This window comes from Rattus norvegicus, chromosome 7 (assembly GCF_021556685.1).
Source record: "Rattus norvegicus strain SHRSP/BbbUtx chromosome 7, alternate assembly SHRSP_T2T, whole genome shotgun sequence".
Taxonomy (NCBI): domain Eukaryota; kingdom Metazoa; phylum Chordata; class Mammalia; order Rodentia; family Muridae; genus Rattus; species Rattus norvegicus.
The window spans coordinates 76,878,650-76,898,193 of NC_141540.1; the positions used below are offsets into that span (position 1 = coordinate 76,878,650).

Genomic DNA, 19,544 nt, shown 5'->3' on the forward strand with positions numbered 1-19,544 from the left:
GTCACAAGTCCTTTCCTGTGTCTGCTTCAGCAAAACCCCCCTTCCACCTGTCTGCCTCAGGAAAACATATGCCATAACTGAGTGCCCAGAGACACCAGAAATTTCCACCTCAAAGGTTTTCTAAGTTATTTGTCTCAAATGAACCTGCTTTACAAGAAATGTCAAAAGAAGTTCTTTTAAGGGAAGAAAATCTATGTGGGTTAGAAACTGTCTGCATAAAGAAAGGAAGAACATTAGAGAAGAAGTAAGAAGATGATATATATTTTATTTTATCTTACTTTGGTTAATATTCTACAGTGCTTGCACTCTTCAGGAAGCAGCCCAACACTGTGACCAGGAGTGGGGTCTCATTTGCTGTAATGAATATTAACGACTGGGAAAAACAACTTATTGGAAATTATACCTAACCTGTTGAGAGAACAGAAAATTGAACAACGGGAAAACAAACAAATCAATAAAACCTCAGCTGAAGCGGAGGAGGGAGAAGGATCGGAACCCTTGAGGCACTGAGCTCTTTCAGGGCTTTGTCAAACAGTGAGTTCCAGGGCCACTGCATAGGGTGCTGCGGCACAGTGCAGGGACATTCTATCTAGCAAGGCGTGACAAGCCACACCTTGTCTGGCAATCCCAGAGACTCAGGAGGATGGAGGGCAGCCTGGACGCACAGCAAGATCCTTGCCCTGAAGGAGGGACTCTCAGGAGCTTGTCTCTGCTCTGCAAAGTCCCTTCTTTAGAGGAAAGGGGACCTTACAAGTATGTCAGCCGATACATTCCCTATTTAAAGTTCCAAACTACCTGGAGAATTTGGGATGACAGTTTTATCTTTGAAAAGACCTCTTGGGACTGTGTGGGACAGTTTCTAGTCTGAGTTGTAGTCCTCGGAGCGCTTTAGTGATGTGGGTCACAAGGGTCCCTCTCAGGTCTTCTTTTACGTGTTGTCTGGTTCTCCTTTGCCGCATGTGGAGCCCATGTGCACCAGGCCTCCTCCCTTTCTCAGCACCATTTCTTTTGACCCTAACAGTCTGCATCAAGAGTAGTCTGTAGCGCAGGTCCCAGTTAAAACCACTGAGGTGCCTGGTGACGATGGAGGCTCTAGAGTGCCCCCTGAATAGCTGGAAGGCTTGCATGGAGGGATCCGAGGCACCTGAGATGCTAACCCTCGCCGTGTGGGTCCTGTGGGTGCTGCTGTGTAAAGACCAGTGCTTCCACAGTTCATCACAGCTGAAATGGAGGCGGAGGAATAGGCACACCCATAACCATCCAGTGAATAGATCTGCTAACCAGATATGCCGAGCCTGCAAGGGATATCTGCTGAAAGACTACACATGCTTTTTCCTTAAGGAGTATGATAGGCACAAATCTTTAATTCATCTAGCCTCTAAAGTACTCTAAAGTACTCTAAAGTAAATCGGACTATCCACACCGTGGGCATTCAGCTTCTCAAGTTAGTTAACAATTAGCCTAAAGAAATCCTGCAAAAGAAAAAAATGCATGAAACCAAGACGCATAGAAAAATAAATCCAAACAATCGTCATTGAAAACAAATAAACCAACACACGAAGCTTGGCATCGGGACTGTTCAGGGCACTATGACGTTAGCCTAAGAGGTAGGGGCTGGGAGAAGGTGCCTGTCAGGACTCAGTAGGAGAAAAGCAGGGTAAGCAGCCTAAGAAAGTTTGCCCTACTCCCCCAGTCCCCATCCTTTAAGAGCTGGGAAATGGAATTCTGAGAAACCAGGTTAAGGCGGGGGATAATGAAGGAACTTCACTGCTTCTTTGAGTGTTTGACTGATTGCTGACACACACTGTGGCTACACTGCTCTGGAAATGGCTAAACTAACAGGGAATCCAATCAGAATCCTAGGGCTCATCAGTGTCTGTATGGAGAGGGACCCGGGCTTGGTGTTCAGCTCTGCCTGCCAGCCTAGATGAATTTAGAAAGCCTGCAATTCTTCCTGAGAGGAATTCCTTCTTGGGAGCCAGTACCATCAATCAGAAGACAAGCTGTTCCTACCCTTTGGTTTGGTGGTGAGGCATACCCTTTGGCATGGGTGTGAGGGGATGTGGTCTGGGTTTTGCCTGTGTGGGAGGGCGTGCAGTCAAAGGGAGTCTCACAGGCAGACTTACCTGGTACTTGAAGCTGGAGGATGTGAGCCTGGACAGGAATGCTGCTATCCTGGAAAATAAGAGACACGTTAGGCACAGATCTCTGTCTCCTCCTTGGCAAAGGAGAAATTCCAGAGACACAGAGAGACTGAACATTCTCCGGACTAGAGGGTGAGGTGGTGGTGGGGAGAGTTGGGGCCTTGGGCTAGAAGGTTAGGAGAGAGGCAGAAAGGCTGGGGGACTGACTCTGGATGCTGTGAGGAGACACATTCTTCTTCAGAGACAGAGCGGAGCCCGTGGAAGGCTTAAGCAAGTTTGTGAAAGACGATGTACCTGCACAAGGCAAAGGCAGGGGTGAAGCTCTCACTGCAAACACCCTACATTATTCTGTCATAGACAAAGCAGCCCTGCATACAAGAGGCAAACATTACCTGTGAACATCTTTCTTTCCACTTCTTCTTGAATTTTCAGAAGAATTCGCTCTTGTTCCAAGGCTTCTATGTACTTTGAATAGCACCAAGTGGGCTAAAAAATAATTTTCAAATTTAATTATGAAAAAGTTTCCCAGATTGCCCTCAAGAAAGAAACACAAGGTAACATAGATCTTATTCTTTCATTTAAACTTTTATTTCACATATAATACATTCTAAGAAAAGTACATCTTAGCCAGGTATGGTGGCTGGTGGCTATAATTCTAGTGTGAAAGAGTCTGAAGTAAGAGGGTTAGCGTAACCTTTAGGCTAGCCTGGGCTACATGTAAAGTCCAGGCCAGCCTGAACTACGGTGTGATATTTTGTTTCAAAAACAAAACAAATCAAAACAAAGGGGGACTATATTTGAGATTTTCTATCATATTTCTCAAGTGATAATACAGATTTTCACAATGTACACATGTTAATCTCTCGCACTGTGTCCCACCATGCACCCGCTGCTCTAGAGAGGAGTGTGTCCTGGAACCTTACCTGTCGGCCATAGGACTGCAGGACTAGCAAGGACTCGCTGCCTAAAGTAGGTTTTGTAAGAGAGCCTGTAGTACTTGCATACTGCTTGACTCCAGACTGCAAGTAAGAAACCAGGTTATTCCAAATTGGATAATGCCACCTTAAGCGGTTATAATACCACACAAGAACATAAGCTGGAGGCTTTGCAGGTAAGGACACTTGCCACACAAGCCTAGTGACTTGAATCTGACCTTTGGGACTGGAATGGTGGAAGGAGAGAACCTACCCTCTGACCTCCACATGCACACTGTGGGGTAAAAAGCTAGGCATGCTCAGGTATTATTAACCCCATCAGCACTGCAGGCACAGAGGCTAGAGGATCATTGGGCCAGGCTAGCTCCAGGGTTAGGGTAGGACCCTGTCTCACAGGAATAGAGCATGAAAGATCAGTAGTTCCTACTCTGGCTTCTGCATGTGCATGCATAGGCACCATGCACATACATGTCTGTCTGCCTGTCTGTCTGTCTCTGTCTCCATCTTTCTCTTACACACACACACACACACACACACACACACACACACACACACACACACAGAGAGAGAGAGAGAGAGAGAGAGAGAGAGAGAGAGAGAGAGAGAGAGAGAGAGAGAGAGAAGCGGATCACTCCAGTGAATGGAAGCTGCTGGTATTGTCTAGAGGTGTCAACAAAAGACTTCATGAAGAAGGGAACCTATCTGACATCAATTCTGGGAAATTCAGTTGGGATGAAGGAAGGCTTTACAGTCACTTCTGTAAGTTCTCTGCACATTTCCCCAGCCCACATTCTTCTATCAACCACACAGACTACCTTATGGTTTAGAAGTGTGATTGCGTCTGATAGATTTGGTCTTACCTTTGCAGCTTTGTCCTCTTCTATGTCTGATGTTTTCCTTTTCTGCTTATATTCTTGCCTTCTTTCTAAAACACTCATGATTTTCTCATCAGTTAAATTCTTCCTAAATTCACAAAACTGTGGCCAAAACTTAAACAGAACCCCAAAAATTGTCATCTGTATATAAAAAAAAAGTATGTCTCAGATTATGATTTTCTGCAGATGTACCGATTTAACTCTAAAACGCCACAATAGAGCATTGACCTCTCTATTCTTAGTCTACACCGGGCCTCCCTCCTACACCCCGCCTGCAGACTTCACAGCACAGTGAGCTCAGCACATGCTTATCGGCAGAGTTTTAACCACCAATGAGAAGTCCTTTAAAACACTCACATAGTACACTTAAAAGTGGCTTTATGCTTCCCTAACCGACTGGTTGCATTAATAAAGCCCCCATTAGGTCTTTTGAAATGGTCAGCCACTCTCTGCAGTTTTATGCAAGTATTCAAAGTATTCAGTTCATCAAGAGAAACTCTCCCACACCCTCCTCTGACTTTTAGAGAAAGGAAATACCATTTTGCCTCTGGAAAAGCTCTTAAACAAAGCTGCAGATCTAAGAATAAATCTTGAGTAACTTTTAAATGATATAATCTCTCTTTTGTGTGAGAGGGAGAAAAAGTAACATTTAAAAAGCAAGCCGGCATCCTAGACCAAGCCTCTCTAAGAGGACACAGCACATTAAGTGATTAATTATGATATTTATAGAGATAAGAGTGGCTGCTGTAATTCCTGTGCTGAAGTTTTACATTAGCTCCACCGGCATATATTATTTCTAAGATAGGACTTGCCACATCAAATCGAGTCTAGCCTCTTATGGCTAAGAGTAGCTTTTACTTAATGCCTTGAAGAAAAATGAGCCGTCCCATTAGGCTCAAAGCCAACTCTTAGAGTAAAAGAGGAATTTTTTTCAAAGTCAATGTTTTGAGTCCTGAATTAGTAAAAGTCACTACTCATCTTTTCTAGGTACAAATATAGTTACTTGCTAAAATTATTCATTCCCTTTGAAGTACAATCTTGTCATTGAATTCTGTGGCCTCGTGGGAGCATGGATGTAAAATTTGGAGGGCCACGTCAAAGGATGTCTTAGTAGACAAAGCATTAAATGGATTCCAAATGACATCATTACCCCCATGGCTCAATGCAGCTCTCAGCTCTCCTCATCAGAGAGGCTTCTATTTATTTGCAGTAGACGGTGCTCAACACAGAACCTCACAACTGTCCAAGGTGCAGAGAGAAAGAAACTATGAAACGCTCATCCCTAAATGGAGCATACATACCACACCTCCTCCTGCAAAGGCTCAGGAATCATTGCAGAGGGAGGGGAGAGAATGTAAGAGTCAGAGGCAGTTGATTATTGCAAGGAAACTGTTTCCAAGATAGAGCAGGGCGGCAGTGACAGCACGCACAACATCCGTGCAAGCCCAAGCCAGACCAAATTCAGACATGGAGATGGGAGTTGGGCACACAATTCCATCCCTAGAGGTAGAACTGCTGGCAACTGTTAGTGGCTGAGAGGAGGAGGGAGAGCCTAAGAAGGTAGCCCCTGATAGGTTGGCTATACTTGAGTAGAAGGTCACACATCTAAGATTATTTGGGCAGCACAAATTTGGTCTTGATGGGTGGGGAAAAAAAGGAAAAAAGGAGAAAAGACACAAAGTTGGGTGTGTAGGTTGGATCTGAAAAGAGCCGAGTGGGCCTGTATACATGACAAAAGCATGTTGTATGAACTCTTGACTATCTATCAATCAATGGGTAGATAGATAGAGAGTGGATACATCGATGACAGATAGAATGTGTGCCATAAGTCTCTTCAGCTTGAATGCCTGTCTTCTTTTAGTTGGCATCTGTAAACCTACTTCTCGGTTATCTCTGTAAATCCTGAGGCAGTCTCAAGCTTAAATCCATGCATGCCATATATCAGCCTTTCTTCTAAACGTTACTTATTAGGAACCATGTTTTCAATGGAAAGCATGAAAATTTTATAATCCTCCAAGAATTAACTGAGATTTGAGTCTAATATTAAATTAATATCATCCCCCTGAACCTATAGAACCTTAAAAGACAACCAAATTCTAAGAAAAAAAAAAAACTAATGTATACAGGACTGCCTTGCTCCCTCCCTGCCAGTAGGTGAAGCATGTCTCTTTATGAATAAAGGGGGCAGTGAGAGCCTGGCCGAGTAGGGAAACCTTCAGGCTACGGTAGTGGGTGTGGGGAAGACAGAGGCTCTGCTGACCCAAGGAAAGACCAGCAGTTGTCGCTCAGGCCTTTGGCTGCTCTCGGCTCTCATTTCCAAACTGATCTTCCAAGCTCTTCTGACATGAGATTCGTCATGTCCTTCCAGTCAGAAATCACTGCTCTGCATACAGACATGAAGATCAGTAAGAACCGCACACTGCTCTCCCAAACTTTACAATCCAGTAAGTCAGATTCGAGGACGGCCATTTGGAACTTAGCGTTAGAAATCTTATGGCTGGTACGAATGCAAGGGAGAGAAGATGGGGTTGCATGAAGCTCAGGACTAAAGGTAGGAAAGACCGATTACAGCTATTTCAGTGACCCTGGAGAAGAGCAGACTGTGGTGCTGAGAGAGATAGCCATGAGGCAACCTTGGCTCTCTGTCGCAGGGAGGCAATGAAGCATTTTGAGCAGAAAATGGCATAGTCAAACACCATTTTGAGAAAAAGTGCTTTGCTAGCAGTACATTGGTTGGAGTAAGCCCAGAGACAGGAGCTTTCGTGGCTGTGAAAGGTTTTACAGATCTGAAGTGGCATTGGGGTGAAGAAAAAATGGATAGTGGTCACAAGGAGGCACATGATTATGTTTGAAGAATTGATCAAACAGGAGGCTAAGGAAGCAAAGGAGAGGGAGAACGGAAATCTCTGACTCCCATCTCTGGGGTAAGGGATGCCACTCTCAGAGCTGCCCCTATACAGACAGATAATTATAGATCTGGAGGAAAGAGGTCCTCAAATAATGATTCTCTATTTAGGCTACCTCAGGAAACCAGACACTGCAAGCATTAGGACAGCGATCCCTGGCAGACGAGCCTCTTTGGACCCTCTTCTCAGACACAAGATCTTGAACACAGAGAAGCACGCCTTGCTTTAGTTTGTCAGGACTGCAAGGCGAGGCTGAGTCACTGAGATCATGTCCTTGGTAGATGGTACGGTTTCTGTCACCATGTTTTCTGCTTCTCTCGTGTACATCCTTAATCACTCCTCTGCCAGTTTTAATGCATAATTTGGACTGTGAGTCCACCTCAGTCCCTCAGAGGACTTGACCAGAGAGGCTCACAGTGAATAGTTAGGGGACAATGCTGTTTCCATGCTCCAGGGCAGTCACAGTCATCCTCCAAATCTGGTTCACATCACTTCTCTTGTGGCACACTGTTCCTCATTACCCTGATGAGAACTTACTTTTCTTAAGAAACAACATTGCTGAAAGGGTTTGCAGAATAAATTATGCCCATCCAGTCAGTGTTTTCTATTCTTCATCTTAAAAAGAAGTAATGTCAGCAGGTTAAAAAGAGGCGTGTTTCCCTTTCATGAGTACATGTACCGTATGCTGGTTGAGGTCAAGTTCCACTTATTTTATGAGCTATGTGAATATTTTAATCTTTAAAAACATACACATCTTAAGACACACATCTTACTTTAAAGGGGATGTGAACAGTGGGAAAGGCGGGAGAAATCACAAGGAGTATTTTTATAATTTGCAGATAAAAGTGGACTGTGAAAGTCAAAGTACATTATTTAATTTTATTTATGGCATTACGAGGAAAAGAGTAGGTAAGTCACTAGTTTTGTATATTTTAGTGATGTAGGCAAATGATATCTACATTAAAGAAAGCAAACCACAGAACCAGGAGCATTAAGATCTTCTCGCGCATGAATGGTGTAAAAGCTTTAAAAGGCTGCCTTGGCTGCTGGTGTGTTTCCACACGTGCCCAGTCATTGCCTTCACCTCCTACCTGTGCCTCTCGGAACACGTATGGCCCCAGCTCCTTCCTGTGTTCAATGATCTTCTGGGCTTGCTCAACTGGAATATCAATCTGTAGAGCTGGTGGGATACAGGAGTTAATGAAGCAGTTGATGATGGTCGTAATCTTCTTATGGATGATGGACTCCTCACAATGTGAATGACACAAATCCTGAACAAAACAAAGTGGGACTGTCCTTTATCAGAGCACTCTACAGTATGTACCCCCTTCCTTCGTCTTGTGAGGGAGGGCCTGCAACACCTCAGAACTATCTAAAGCCCTTTCCTTCAGGCTCAGGAGCCTAACGCTCTGCCTTGCTTTCATTTAATTCTGTCACTTGTGTCCCTAGGCAGGGACACTGTTAGCACCTAGTATGACTCCTAACAGCTATGCTGGACACTGAGTACCTGCTCCCTGCCAGACATTGAGCTGGGATCAGTCTCCATGGAAGGGACAATGAAAGACACACTCAAGTGTCATGACCAAGTCCTCGCTGAACATTGGGGACATGCTCCGAATAGGTTGCCAGTAGACATAACTATCCCGACTGCTGCCACACTAGGACTAGGACACTAGCTAGGACCTGGCTGTTGGTAAACAAGAATGCCCTTACAGTTACTTACTGTGCATCCTACTCTAGTCACCCCATCTGCATGAATTACTCTTAAAACACTGAGAAAATACAAGACATTTGCTGGGGTGAGCAACTTGCTGGGGAAGGGGATCCTCCGTGTGATGTATGGCTACAGAGGTTCAAGACCACAGCCCTTGGCTGAACGGAGTCTGGCTGCCCGTGAAGCAGAACCTCAAGGCTGAACTTTCTTACCTCTTGATGGATAGGACGAAGGAGGGAGGGGGGCAGGGTTGAGGTTCATATCAACAGATGTCCTTCAAGGTCACACCCTAGTAACCCATCCTCAGCGAGGGCCCCACCTCTGCTTCTCAGAATAAGGCCTCCAACTGGTGACCAAATGTTTGCCTTCAGCACGCAGGCGGGGCCATTTTGTAGCTCAGCCATCAGCTCATTATTCCTTTTAGACGGACTTTAAAAGTAGTGGCAGTACATTAAAATATACCATCTAGCTTTAAAGTCACGGTTGGCAGCCATAATTTTGTAATAGATAGCGTGACTTAAATTACAGCATTTTTATGTCTCTTTTTCTTTGTAAATCAGCTGAAAGCAAACAATTTAGAAACTTCTAATTCCAGGCCAGAAATCAGTAGATAAGCTTTACTAATCATACTCCTAAATGAGTTTTATTGACTGCAGAGATGAATCAACATCTCAATTAATGACCCAATACCTTGTTGTGGATTTAGTGCTTCTGATTACTCATAATTCAGAACATTGTTTGGCCAAAATGTCCTTAGCTGTCCCTGCCTGTTTCCCATGTCATACTAGGATGCAGCTCCGTGGCTGCCATCGGTTTCAGTCGTGCAGTGACTTGGTTCAAAGTCCAGCTCTCTTACTTCATGAGCTTCACAGTAGATGTGTCTTAGCGTTTCTGTGGTTTAGCATCTGCACTCATAACACGCCACTTACCACACCTTTGCTGTCCTAGAATTCTCGTGAATGATAAGCCGTGATCACAAGAAAAGCATTAAAATGATCCCTGGCAGATGGGAAACATAAAGTCCCGTGTGTGAAGGAGATCTGACTGTGATATGTTACCACACTGACTGGGGGATCTAGATGGCTAGCTGGCGTCCATTCCTCCATGATCACTCCTAAGCTGCATGGTCAGTTGTGGAGAATGACCATTCTTCCATCATGGGCTCCCCTGCTAGAAGCTCCAAACAAGTTTTTAAAATAAGCTATTTAAGAGTTAGTCCAGCAAGACATCGTCAGGTAGAATGCCTTGCAACTGCCACACTCCCTCAACACCTATTATAGATGTCAAGATTTCTGCTGAGACCTTCCTGACCTACTGTCGCTTCATCTCAACCATCACCTACTCCCAGCCGAACTGCACCTCACCAGAACAGAGCCACGAAGACACTTAGACCACGAAGGCAGCTGCTTTAATGGACCCAGAGCATAAAGTCGTTATTGGGAGGTGCTGACTCTGGGGCCTGCCTAGAGGAAGTAGGTCACTGGAATCTGTCACTGGGATTATTTTGTTGTATTTTCCTTCCTATGTTTTTTTTTAACCTGTCTCTGCTTCTCATCTGCCAGTCTCTAAGGTTCTTCTTTCACACTCTGTTGGGCATGCTGGACTGAATATCTCAAACCTTGTGCCAAAATAACTACCTTCTCTAAGTTGCCATTTTATATGTTGTGGTCATGGCGATATAAAGTTGGAGTGCCATTACTGACGTCACAGCTGGCCAGGTTGGTAGCACACACCTGGAATCCAAGCACTCAAGAGGCTTCTTTCCCTTAGGGTGTCTATTGCTGAGATGAAGCACAATGACCAAAATGCAGCTTGGAGTGGAAATGGTTTATTTGGCTTACACATCCACACTGCTGTCCATCATTGATGGAAATTAGGATAGGAACTCAAAAAGGCCCGGAATCTAGAAACAGGAGCTGGTGCAGAGGCCATGGAGTGATGCTGCTTGCTGTCTTACTCAGCCTGCTTTCTTATAGGACTCAGGACCACCAGCCCAGGGATGGCACCACCCATAATAGGCTGGTCTTTCTCCATCAATCACTAATTAAGAAAAACATGCCTACAACCTGATCTTTTCGAAGCATTTTCTCAGTTGAGGTTCCCTACCTCTTCAGTGACTCTAACCTGTGTCAAGTTGGCATCAAACCAGCCAGCACCACTGACCCCAACTTGACACACAAGCACATCACTGTTAAGCCTTTCCCAAGATCTTAATAAGATCGCAATATAAAATATTCCAAATTTTAAAAGTCCCACAGTATTTAAAAATTTAAAAACCTAAAATCAGTTTCTTTAAAAATAGCCAGTCTCTTTTTAAATTCCAAAGTCTTTTCAAATTCAGAGTCTCTCAATTGTGGGCTCCTGTCACATCAAAAATAAGTTAACTACTTTCTTACCTCAAGAGGAAAGAACCAGGGCACAGTCATCGTCTGAATAAAACCAAACCAAACTCAGAAAGTGTAAACATTGAGACATCCAATTACTCGGGATTCACTCACCGTCTTCTGGGTCCTCCCAGGGGCTTGGGTCACGTCTGCAGCTCTGCCCTCTGCAGCACACAGCTTGTCCTCTACTCCATACCTAATGCTGTTCTTGGTCATCCCATGGTAGTGGCATTTCCAAAACGCTGGGGTCTCCTGCTGCAACTGGGCTATACTTTCACCAATAGCTCTCTTGGGCTCTCTTCAGGGACTCTAGTCCTGCACATGCTGGTAAGCCTCAGCTGTTCTCCATGACCCCTTCATTCCTTTAGACCAGAGCCACCTGGGTGACACTCACACTGCCAAGTTTGGCTGCCAGCACGAGGATACAGCTTCTGTGTGCTGACTCTGAGGAAATACTTCTCAAAAGATTTCACCTCAGTGGTGCTGGTCTCTTTTTAGTCACCTCTAACTTCCTAGCTCCAGTTAACCAGCATCAATTGTCCCAGTACAGCTAAGTTTTTACTTCAGTAGTTCTGGTCTGTTAATCACTGAACCTTCAGCCCCAGCTCACCAAAACCACAGATTCTTCACTCAGAATCGCAAAGGACCTAAGAGTCTTTAAGTGACTCTCAAACTTCCCTCAGGAATTCGCAAGCCAGGTCTCTGCTCCTGGTTCTCCTCTGCTTTACAGATCTGCATAGGAGTGACCTCTAAGAACCACTGACACAGTATCAAATTGTTTTGAAATCTCCTTTGCAGCTCTGCAATTTAGCCTCAGGCAGACTTTGGACAAGGGCAGAAAGCAGCCATGTTCTTATTCAAACTACCACAAGGCCAAGGAGGAACATCACCACAAGAGATATTAAAATGGAGACTAAGGAAAGTGACAACACTAAATTTGTGTATGTTGGAGAAAAGTTGGATTTTCTGAGCAACTCATCAGTGTTGTCCAAAACACACTTAACCTGTGAGCCCACAGACATCATTCTCTCTCAATTGAAGGTATTCTCTTCCTGTACTTTTGCAGTGAGACAGAATAAGTCAATTGCTAGGAAATGAGCCTATGCCCCCGGAAGCATTTAGGCCTGGGCTAGACATCTCTTCGTCCTGTCTAGACAGCAAAACAAAGAACGCCACCTCCTGCTCAAGGCAAAGATTCCATGGCTTCCATGAAGAGGTAGCCTGAAAATGAGCCGCACCTGCGCCTAACTCCTCCGTGTGCTTCTTTGACTCTGAACGTGGCCACTCTCCAGCAGAAAAGCCTCCCTGGTCTCCGTCAGGCCACCCGTGGCCGGCGTCATGGCTATCATTGGTACACTTGACCAGGAAGGAATCTTGTAGGAAAGTCTTTCTCCTATAGATATACCAACTAGGGACAGTTCCAGGAAAAGTGTGTGCCACGGTGAGGTTATAGATGCACGAGGTGAAAACACTCTTCAGAAATGTCCTCACTGGACCACACTGCAAGTTCTTGTCTCAAAAACACAAATATTTGAGGGCCACCCTCTTACTCATCATTGTAGAGCGAGAAGTGTGTCTAGAGAATGGGCAGTAAGTGTATCAGTGGTTGGATATTAGCATGAAAGAAACTGGCAGTCTCAGGGTGTGTTATGCAATCCCATAAGCTACGGATATGTACGTCCCATCTTAAGGCCCCGCCTCTTCAAACAGAAGTGGTTTTCTCCAGTTCCAAATACAGTACCTTAAACTTTTGTACTTCTTGCCAAAAAAGAACTCCATTTTCCAATAAATCTCCTTTCAGGGCTACAAACCGTTGAAATTGCCTTGCAATGACTGGATTCAATAATGCTTTACGGAAAGCAATAATCTCACAGGATGAAGATATCCACTTACTCTCCACAGGCTGTCCAAATAACACAGGAAATCAGACATGTTCCAAAAGCAGCAATCAAGTCCTTAATTAGACTAAAACCACCAACTCCATTTTTTTGATTCGGCTACTGAAATGTGTACTATGGATGTAATGGAATTTGACAGCTCTCCTCTTGGACTCTGCTTTTTGTCTCTTTTTTCCCCAATGGCTCCATTATTTTTAGAGACTAGGAAGAAAAATTACCTGCTGACTTACATGTAACTACATTGTTAAAATTTTTTAATAGTCATTACAGTTTGGGACCAGTGAGAAAAGAGACCAGAGCAATCACAATGCTATTGTTAGAAATAGTTACCTTGTGATTTAACATGGTTGCATGACTTCTAATTATTTCTTTTATTCTTTTAGATTGTAATGTTTCTAAGAAAAATAAAAAATTCTATTTTATTTTATTTTTTTTCCCGGAGCTGGGGACCGAACCCAGGGCCTTGCGCTTGCTAGGCAAGCGCTCTACCACTGAGCTAAATCCCCAACCCCCCCAAAATTCTATTTTAACCCATTTTAGTAAAGTATACCTCTAATGGATAATTATATTGCTTGTTGACATATTTATGTCATACTGTTAGGAACGGAAACCAGAGCCTTGTGCATGTAAGGCAAGTGCTTGACCACTGAGCTTCACTCATGGACTACTAATAGTTATTTTTGTGGTCTTGACACAGAACTTCATTCTGTATTCCTGGCTGGCCCAGAACTCACTATGAAGACCAGGCTGGCCTTACCTTTCTCTGCCTCTGCCTCTTGAGTGCTGAGATATTTTTGTTTTTCTCTTAATAGTAAAATTCTTTTGACTGAAGATTTATTTTATATAATATCTTAAGATCTACAAGTACACATGATATCTCAGTACTGTTCAAAGGTATTTTATCTACATCTATTTTATATTGTAACAATTTTGGAGTTAACTTTAAAAAATATTTTACCCAATTAAAGTCACATATTCAACCTCTTTTACCCTCTGATTCAAAAAGCAAATAGATTTTATTAAATTATCAAATTTATATATTGAAAATAGATTTCAACCCTGCTGGGGTTCCCCCGAGTCACTGTCTTTAAGTAGGCAGCCATGCAAGGTTGCGGTGCTCCAAAGGTACCATTGTAGCTGGACACACAAACTACAGCAATGACCAAATGCCATAGCTGACAAGGCACCAAATACGTTCCCTGAAATGAATCGCATGTGACCTCAACACGAAAGTTGGAGAGAGCTCTGCAAGAAGTGCCCTAGAAACATGAGGAAAGAGTAATGAATTCTGCCTGGAGGGGGGCCTTGAGCTGGAGCTGAAAGGGGAGAGCAACTCCAGGCTGTCTGGGTGAGTAGTGGACCATTAACCCAGGCACAGGCATCGATGCCTATCACGCCTTAGTGAGGCACATGCCATACTCTCTGGACAAAAACTTAAGACTCTCGACATCTGCTCCATATTAAGATTACAACCCTATGAATAGGAACAAGTATGGATTAAAGTGGGATGTTTATTTAAAACCCACTCAACAAAGACTGTTTTAAAACCCGATTCTTAAGACACTAAAACTTAGCCATTTAACTAAAGCCTGTAATTTAAATAAATAGAAAATAATGCAAAAATATAAATCACAGTAATATAAAATATAAGCTCACTATACTTAGTATTTCAATAAAAATATAACAAAAGCAAACCTTTCAAAAGGTTTCAACAAGCCGATGGGGAAGGGAGCTGTCTGACAGATCCAAGAATTCCTCTAACGTTAGGAGAAACCTTCATCTTTGCTCTAATCTGAAAGGATCACCTGGGTCTCACTTTTCATGGCCCAGTTTCATGACAAACCCTCAGGAGCTCACAGGCTCACTAACAGGACTGTGTTCATCATCCATGCTAGAAAGCACAATAAGCCATTATACAAAAGCATCCCATCACAGTAATCTTAATAATCTCCAAAATTACAGCTGCTGTCCTTGTTTCCCAGCTCAGCTGTGGTTTGAAGTCAGGGGTGGGGGAGGGGTAATGAAGAATGACATAACTCGCTGTTTGTGCCTTGTGTGTTGTGTTCTTTCTGTATAATCCACTCTCCTGGTAAGTAAACGGCCACATGCCCTAAGAACAGCTTGTCTTGACAAACCCAGACTTGCATGATTAAATGTACATATATATGTCCCCAGTGCTGGGAACCGAACCTGGGTTTCAAGTGCAAAGCGCATGTTTAAAGGTCGGTGCTGTGCTGAGAGGTCAGGAGCTCTGAGGAACAGAGCTCTGTGGAGAACATTTCCTTAAGCTCCATCTGTCAGGAGGATCACAACCAGCCTCCAGGCAGAGGTTTTGACAAAGATGGTCAGGGACAGTAAGTGTGTTGTGGGGAGGGGAGTATGCGAATGTGTGTATAACACTTTGACGGTGTAGAATCTATAAGGGAAGAATATAGTTACTTGCCTTCCAAACTCCAATTTTCCTGTCATGCCTCTGCAGTAACAGCTCATCTGCTATGTCTTTCATCCGTATCTAAAAGCAGAATCAAAGATTTTATCAACATATTCAGAATTGCCGAAGTTTGAACTGTTCAGTATTGTAACAGCTAAGAAGCGAGGCGGCAGTCGGTTAGACAGGGAAGTGTTGCTGCAGATGAAGGGACTCCGGCAGGAAAGCCCCACAGACAGCGTTTGGTGACTCCTCGTCTGCTCCATCACTAAGTACACTGCTCTGAACAGCGGCAACAGTGTGCGAGTAAAACTGTCCTCGAGTCAAAACGGAGGCCGTGGAGGAAATGACAGTTAGTGCTGTCTAGCCACTTTGTATTTCCCACAGGTGATTTAACAAGAGACCCACGATTCACGGGGACACAGAAGGCGTGGCCATCTTCCATACCCATGGGCTGCTCATCTATGGATGCAAGAACTTCAGATGCAAAATATCCAACTAAGAAACTGACTCTGTACGAGCACGTGCTGGTGTTCTCCCCTTGTATTTATTTCTCCAGATGCACTTAGCATTATAGTGTATTATGATTTTGTAATTAAGCTAAAGATGATGTAAAGTATAATGGGAAATGTATGCAATCATATGCGAACATAGCCTCATTTTATTGAAGGGATTTAAGCATCTTCAGGTTTTTAGTATTCTATAGGTCCTCTCTGAGTACCAAGGGACAATTGTATTTGGGGGGCTTCTGATTATGAATTCTACCTCCCTTCTCAGGATACTACCTCTGCCAAATCTATGCTGTGTGTCTTTTCTTTATTATATATAACACATCTTCTTAGCAGTTAATCTAAAAAGGCCAGGTCTGTAAATCAAAACGATGTCACAGCTTGAACCCCAGGCCACATGCATACCAGGCAGGCTCTGAACCACCAACCTTCTCGCCATGCTTGTGTCCTTGTGACAGTCACAGGTCAGTGGGAAGAGACTTGGTCTTTCTTGCTCGATTCCCAGAGCTAGCCCTGACTATCTTTTATAAAACTTGGACAACAATTCCCCTCTTAAGCATGGGAAATGCCCCAGCATCATTTATTAAGAATTCTCACTGCTTTGCATCTTTGGCTGAAGAGCGACAGAATCAGTTTGTTTTGTAGGCCACCAAAGAATTCCAAGTCAGGAAATGACTAAAAGTTACAATAACATGACTGTGGTAAAGATAAGGAGAAAATGTGGTAAATAATATCAGTCAGCCAAATTTTACTTCACTTGGGTTTGGAGAGCTGGAATTTCTCTAAAGTCAAAGACCAAGGAGTCTTTAGTTTTCCCAAAGCTTAGTAACACCTTGCCAATGAGTCAGCTCTTCCCGATATTATAAATTCTCTGTTCCTACTACACTTTTTTCCTAACTTGCCCAGCACAAAAACTAAGGCTATCTCCAGATAAGAAAATCCAAGGAGTCTGAGAAATCGAAAGTAAGATAGAGGGACAGTTTTCTTTGCTTCTGATCAGTATTAACGACATATGTTTAAAAATCAAAATTATACAAAACAGGTTAACCGCTTTTATGTATACATGATGTTTTAAACAACCAAAGTAATATTCACTTCATATAAATAAAAAGGAAGCAAATGACCAACATGCTTTACAAAACAAAAAAAAGAATGTCCTCACTCTCTAAATTAATTCTCTAGGAAGATCTTTCCAGAAGCTTTGTTTCATAAATACAAACATCTAGAAACACAGTGAGGGATGCACGTGTGTGTGTGAAGACGCAGATGCAGATGTAACTGGCCATCTAGAGAGTCAGTGATGGATATGCATGTGTGTGGAGGAGGACCGTCTCTTGTGTATTGTCCCACATCCTCTTAGCGTCTCAGTACCTTTCATGTCGGTATGTGCGGGCAACTCATGTTTATATCAAAACCACATTTTATAATCTTATTTTATATGGGAATCTGAAGAGCTTTCCACAGAACTGAGCTATCGTTAAGTCGTTTAAGTCTCTATCCTTCTATGTGATGCTGCAACGAATGTGTGAGAACTTAGTAACATCCAAAACATCAACTGCCAGCCACGAATGGTGGTGCAGCACTGTGAATTCAAGGCCAGCCTGGCCTACAGGGAGTTCCAGGCCAGCCAGGCCTATGTGGAGAGACCTTGTCTCAAAAACAAAAACCAACCGAATGAAAAACCCAAACCAAACAATAACAACAACGACGAAAACCAAAACAAAGCCCAATTGCACTAATAGATACTATGTGAGCCCTTCTCTTTGCCAGGTGCCATGCTAAGGAGCCAAGCACATGTCTGGTGTGTTTGGTGTCACTCTTGAGAGAGGACTTCATTCTCTAGCTGTAGCTGGGCCTGAGACTTGTAACCATCCTCCTGCCTCTGCCTCCAGAGTCCTGCAATTACAGATATTTGCTTCCATGGCCTGGGCAGTTGCTGTGGAGAGTCTTGTTTTTCAAAGAGAAAAAGAAACTAAGGATTCTCAGAAAGAAACCACAAGTGTGGCCGCCATGGGGGTCAGAACACGAGAAGCCCCACGCTTCTCTGCTCTCATTACTCACTGAAGGGTCCTGACTGGTCAGCTCGTGTTTCAGGTTTGGCGAGGCCCTGCCAATTGCTATTCCAAGATCATTCTGTCCATACCTTTATCTTCTGACGGGATGCAAACTGCTCACTCGAAAGAAACAATGGCAGCCACACGTTTTCCAGCCTATTCAAGACGTGCTTCTGGATCTCTACCAGCACAGATGCGTCAAGCTGCTCATGAAGAATCTTGCCCCAGCCACCACTCAGAAGCATTATCTAGAGAATAAAACCAAAACAGAACCACATGCTTTTATTTTTTAAACCAATAAAAGCCATTAATTCATTCATTCATGTCAGGCCTTTTCTAGCAAACTGGACATGTGCCACCGTTTCCATTTTCCACAGAGCATCTTCTGACTGTATCGAACACGATAGTGGTGTATGTAGCGGGGGTTAATATGGTTTAGCTTCCTATGCAATACTGGAAAAAGTACAGGAGTGAGGTTGGATTTTTCTTTGTTTCTGTGTCAGGGCCTCAGCAACATTAGGCAACGGGTCTGGCTACTGAGCTCTCAGGAGTGGGAGTACATGGTATGGGATGGGGCCTAAGAGTTTTCCCTCCATTGTCTTGGTAACTATGACACAAGGCCAGTAAATGTTTCTTTTCTGACTTCTGTTCTAGACCTAATATTCATCCAACTGATCCATTTTTTTTGTTTGTTTTTTTCTTTTTGTAGGTAAGGAAAATGAGGCATTGGTTAGTTAAGAGGATCCTAACCCAGACACTGACGATGCACTCAGCAGAAGCAAACTTGGTTGTTGGGCAGTGGTAGGTTGACTGCCCTGTGGGTGCTTCTCTGACACGAAGAGACACAAAGGGCTGACATAAAGGTGGCAGCAGGCAGAGGACAGCCACCTACTAGATCTGTGCAGACAGCACAGACATAGCTGGTGAAACTATGGCTTGAATCTCCATAGCATCTCCGCATCCCTCTCATGGCCATTTCTGAGTGCAAATCACTGCAGTTTCCACCTGTGTCTGTGTCTGTCAATCTTCTGTGTCTGTGTCTGTCAACCTTCTGTGTCTGTGTCTGTCAATCTTCTGTGTCTGTGTCTGTCAACCTTCTGTGTCTGTGTCTGTCAATCTTCTGTGTCTGTGTCTGTCAATCTTCTGTGTCTGTGTCTGTCAATCTTCTGTGTCTGTGTCTGTCAACCTTCTGTGTCTGTTTCTGTCAGCCTTCTGTGTCTGTGTCTGTCAATCTTCTGTGTCTGTGTCTGTGTCTGTCAATCTTCTGTGTCTGTGTCTGTCAATCTTCTGCTCCCTAAAATACGCCCTCTTTATTTAGTTCACCTTTTATGGATAAAATTTTAATACTAATATTTTCTGTTAAAACAAAGCAGAAATATCACCTTTCTAATATTACGTAGTAAAAATAAGATTGCTTTTTCTTGAAAACAGAAACCCTGACTTGCTAACAAGAGAGAAAAGTGGCTTCAAACTCAGTGAGGAATAGGAGGCTCTGTATAAACTGTGCTGTAAAATCCCTAAGTATAACTAATATAGGTAGAGCTAAGGAAGACAGTGGCGGAGACAAAGGCCAGCCTGGAAGTACGTCTGCTCACAGCAACGGTGACTTTCCCTTCCAGCACCCTGCATGTACTATATATAGCATGCTCACACAGTAGCATCAGATGCCACGGACCCTCACACAATGGAGCAGAAGC

The 19,544-nt window shown here is 43.6% G+C and overlaps 1 protein-coding gene across 8 annotated transcripts in view; it reads right to left on the reverse strand.

Annotated features, from left to right (window-relative positions):
• Window positions 1-245: 245 nt before the first annotated feature.
• The window catches only part of Rgs22 (regulator of G-protein signaling 22), a 120,215-nt gene continuing 100,916 nt past the window's right edge, over window positions 246-19,544 (reverse strand). For 4 of the 8 annotated variants that reach the window (NM_001447181.1, XM_087558645.1, XM_087558644.1 and 1 more), the window contains exons 19-28: window positions 17,937-18,095; window positions 15,300-15,368; window positions 12,700-12,861; window positions 7,952-8,131; window positions 3,940-4,095; window positions 3,068-3,163; window positions 2,537-2,630; window positions 2,352-2,438; window positions 2,127-2,175; window positions 246-1,472 (exon numbers count right to left, since the gene is read on the reverse strand). In NM_001447181.1, the coding sequence (NP_001434110.1) occupies window positions 2,171-2,175; window positions 2,352-2,438; window positions 2,537-2,630; window positions 3,068-3,163; window positions 3,940-4,095; window positions 7,952-8,131; window positions 12,700-12,861; window positions 15,300-15,368; window positions 17,937-18,095 (1,008 nt within the window). In that variant the 3' untranslated portion in view covers window positions 246-1,472; window positions 2,127-2,170. The remainder of the gene's footprint in view (window positions 1,473-2,126; window positions 2,176-2,351; window positions 2,439-2,536; window positions 2,631-3,067; window positions 3,164-3,939; window positions 4,096-7,951; window positions 8,132-12,699; window positions 12,862-15,299; window positions 15,369-17,936; window positions 18,096-19,544) is intronic. The other 4 variants (NM_001447182.1, NM_001447183.1, XM_087558647.1 and 1 more) reach the window with 1 other exon arrangement.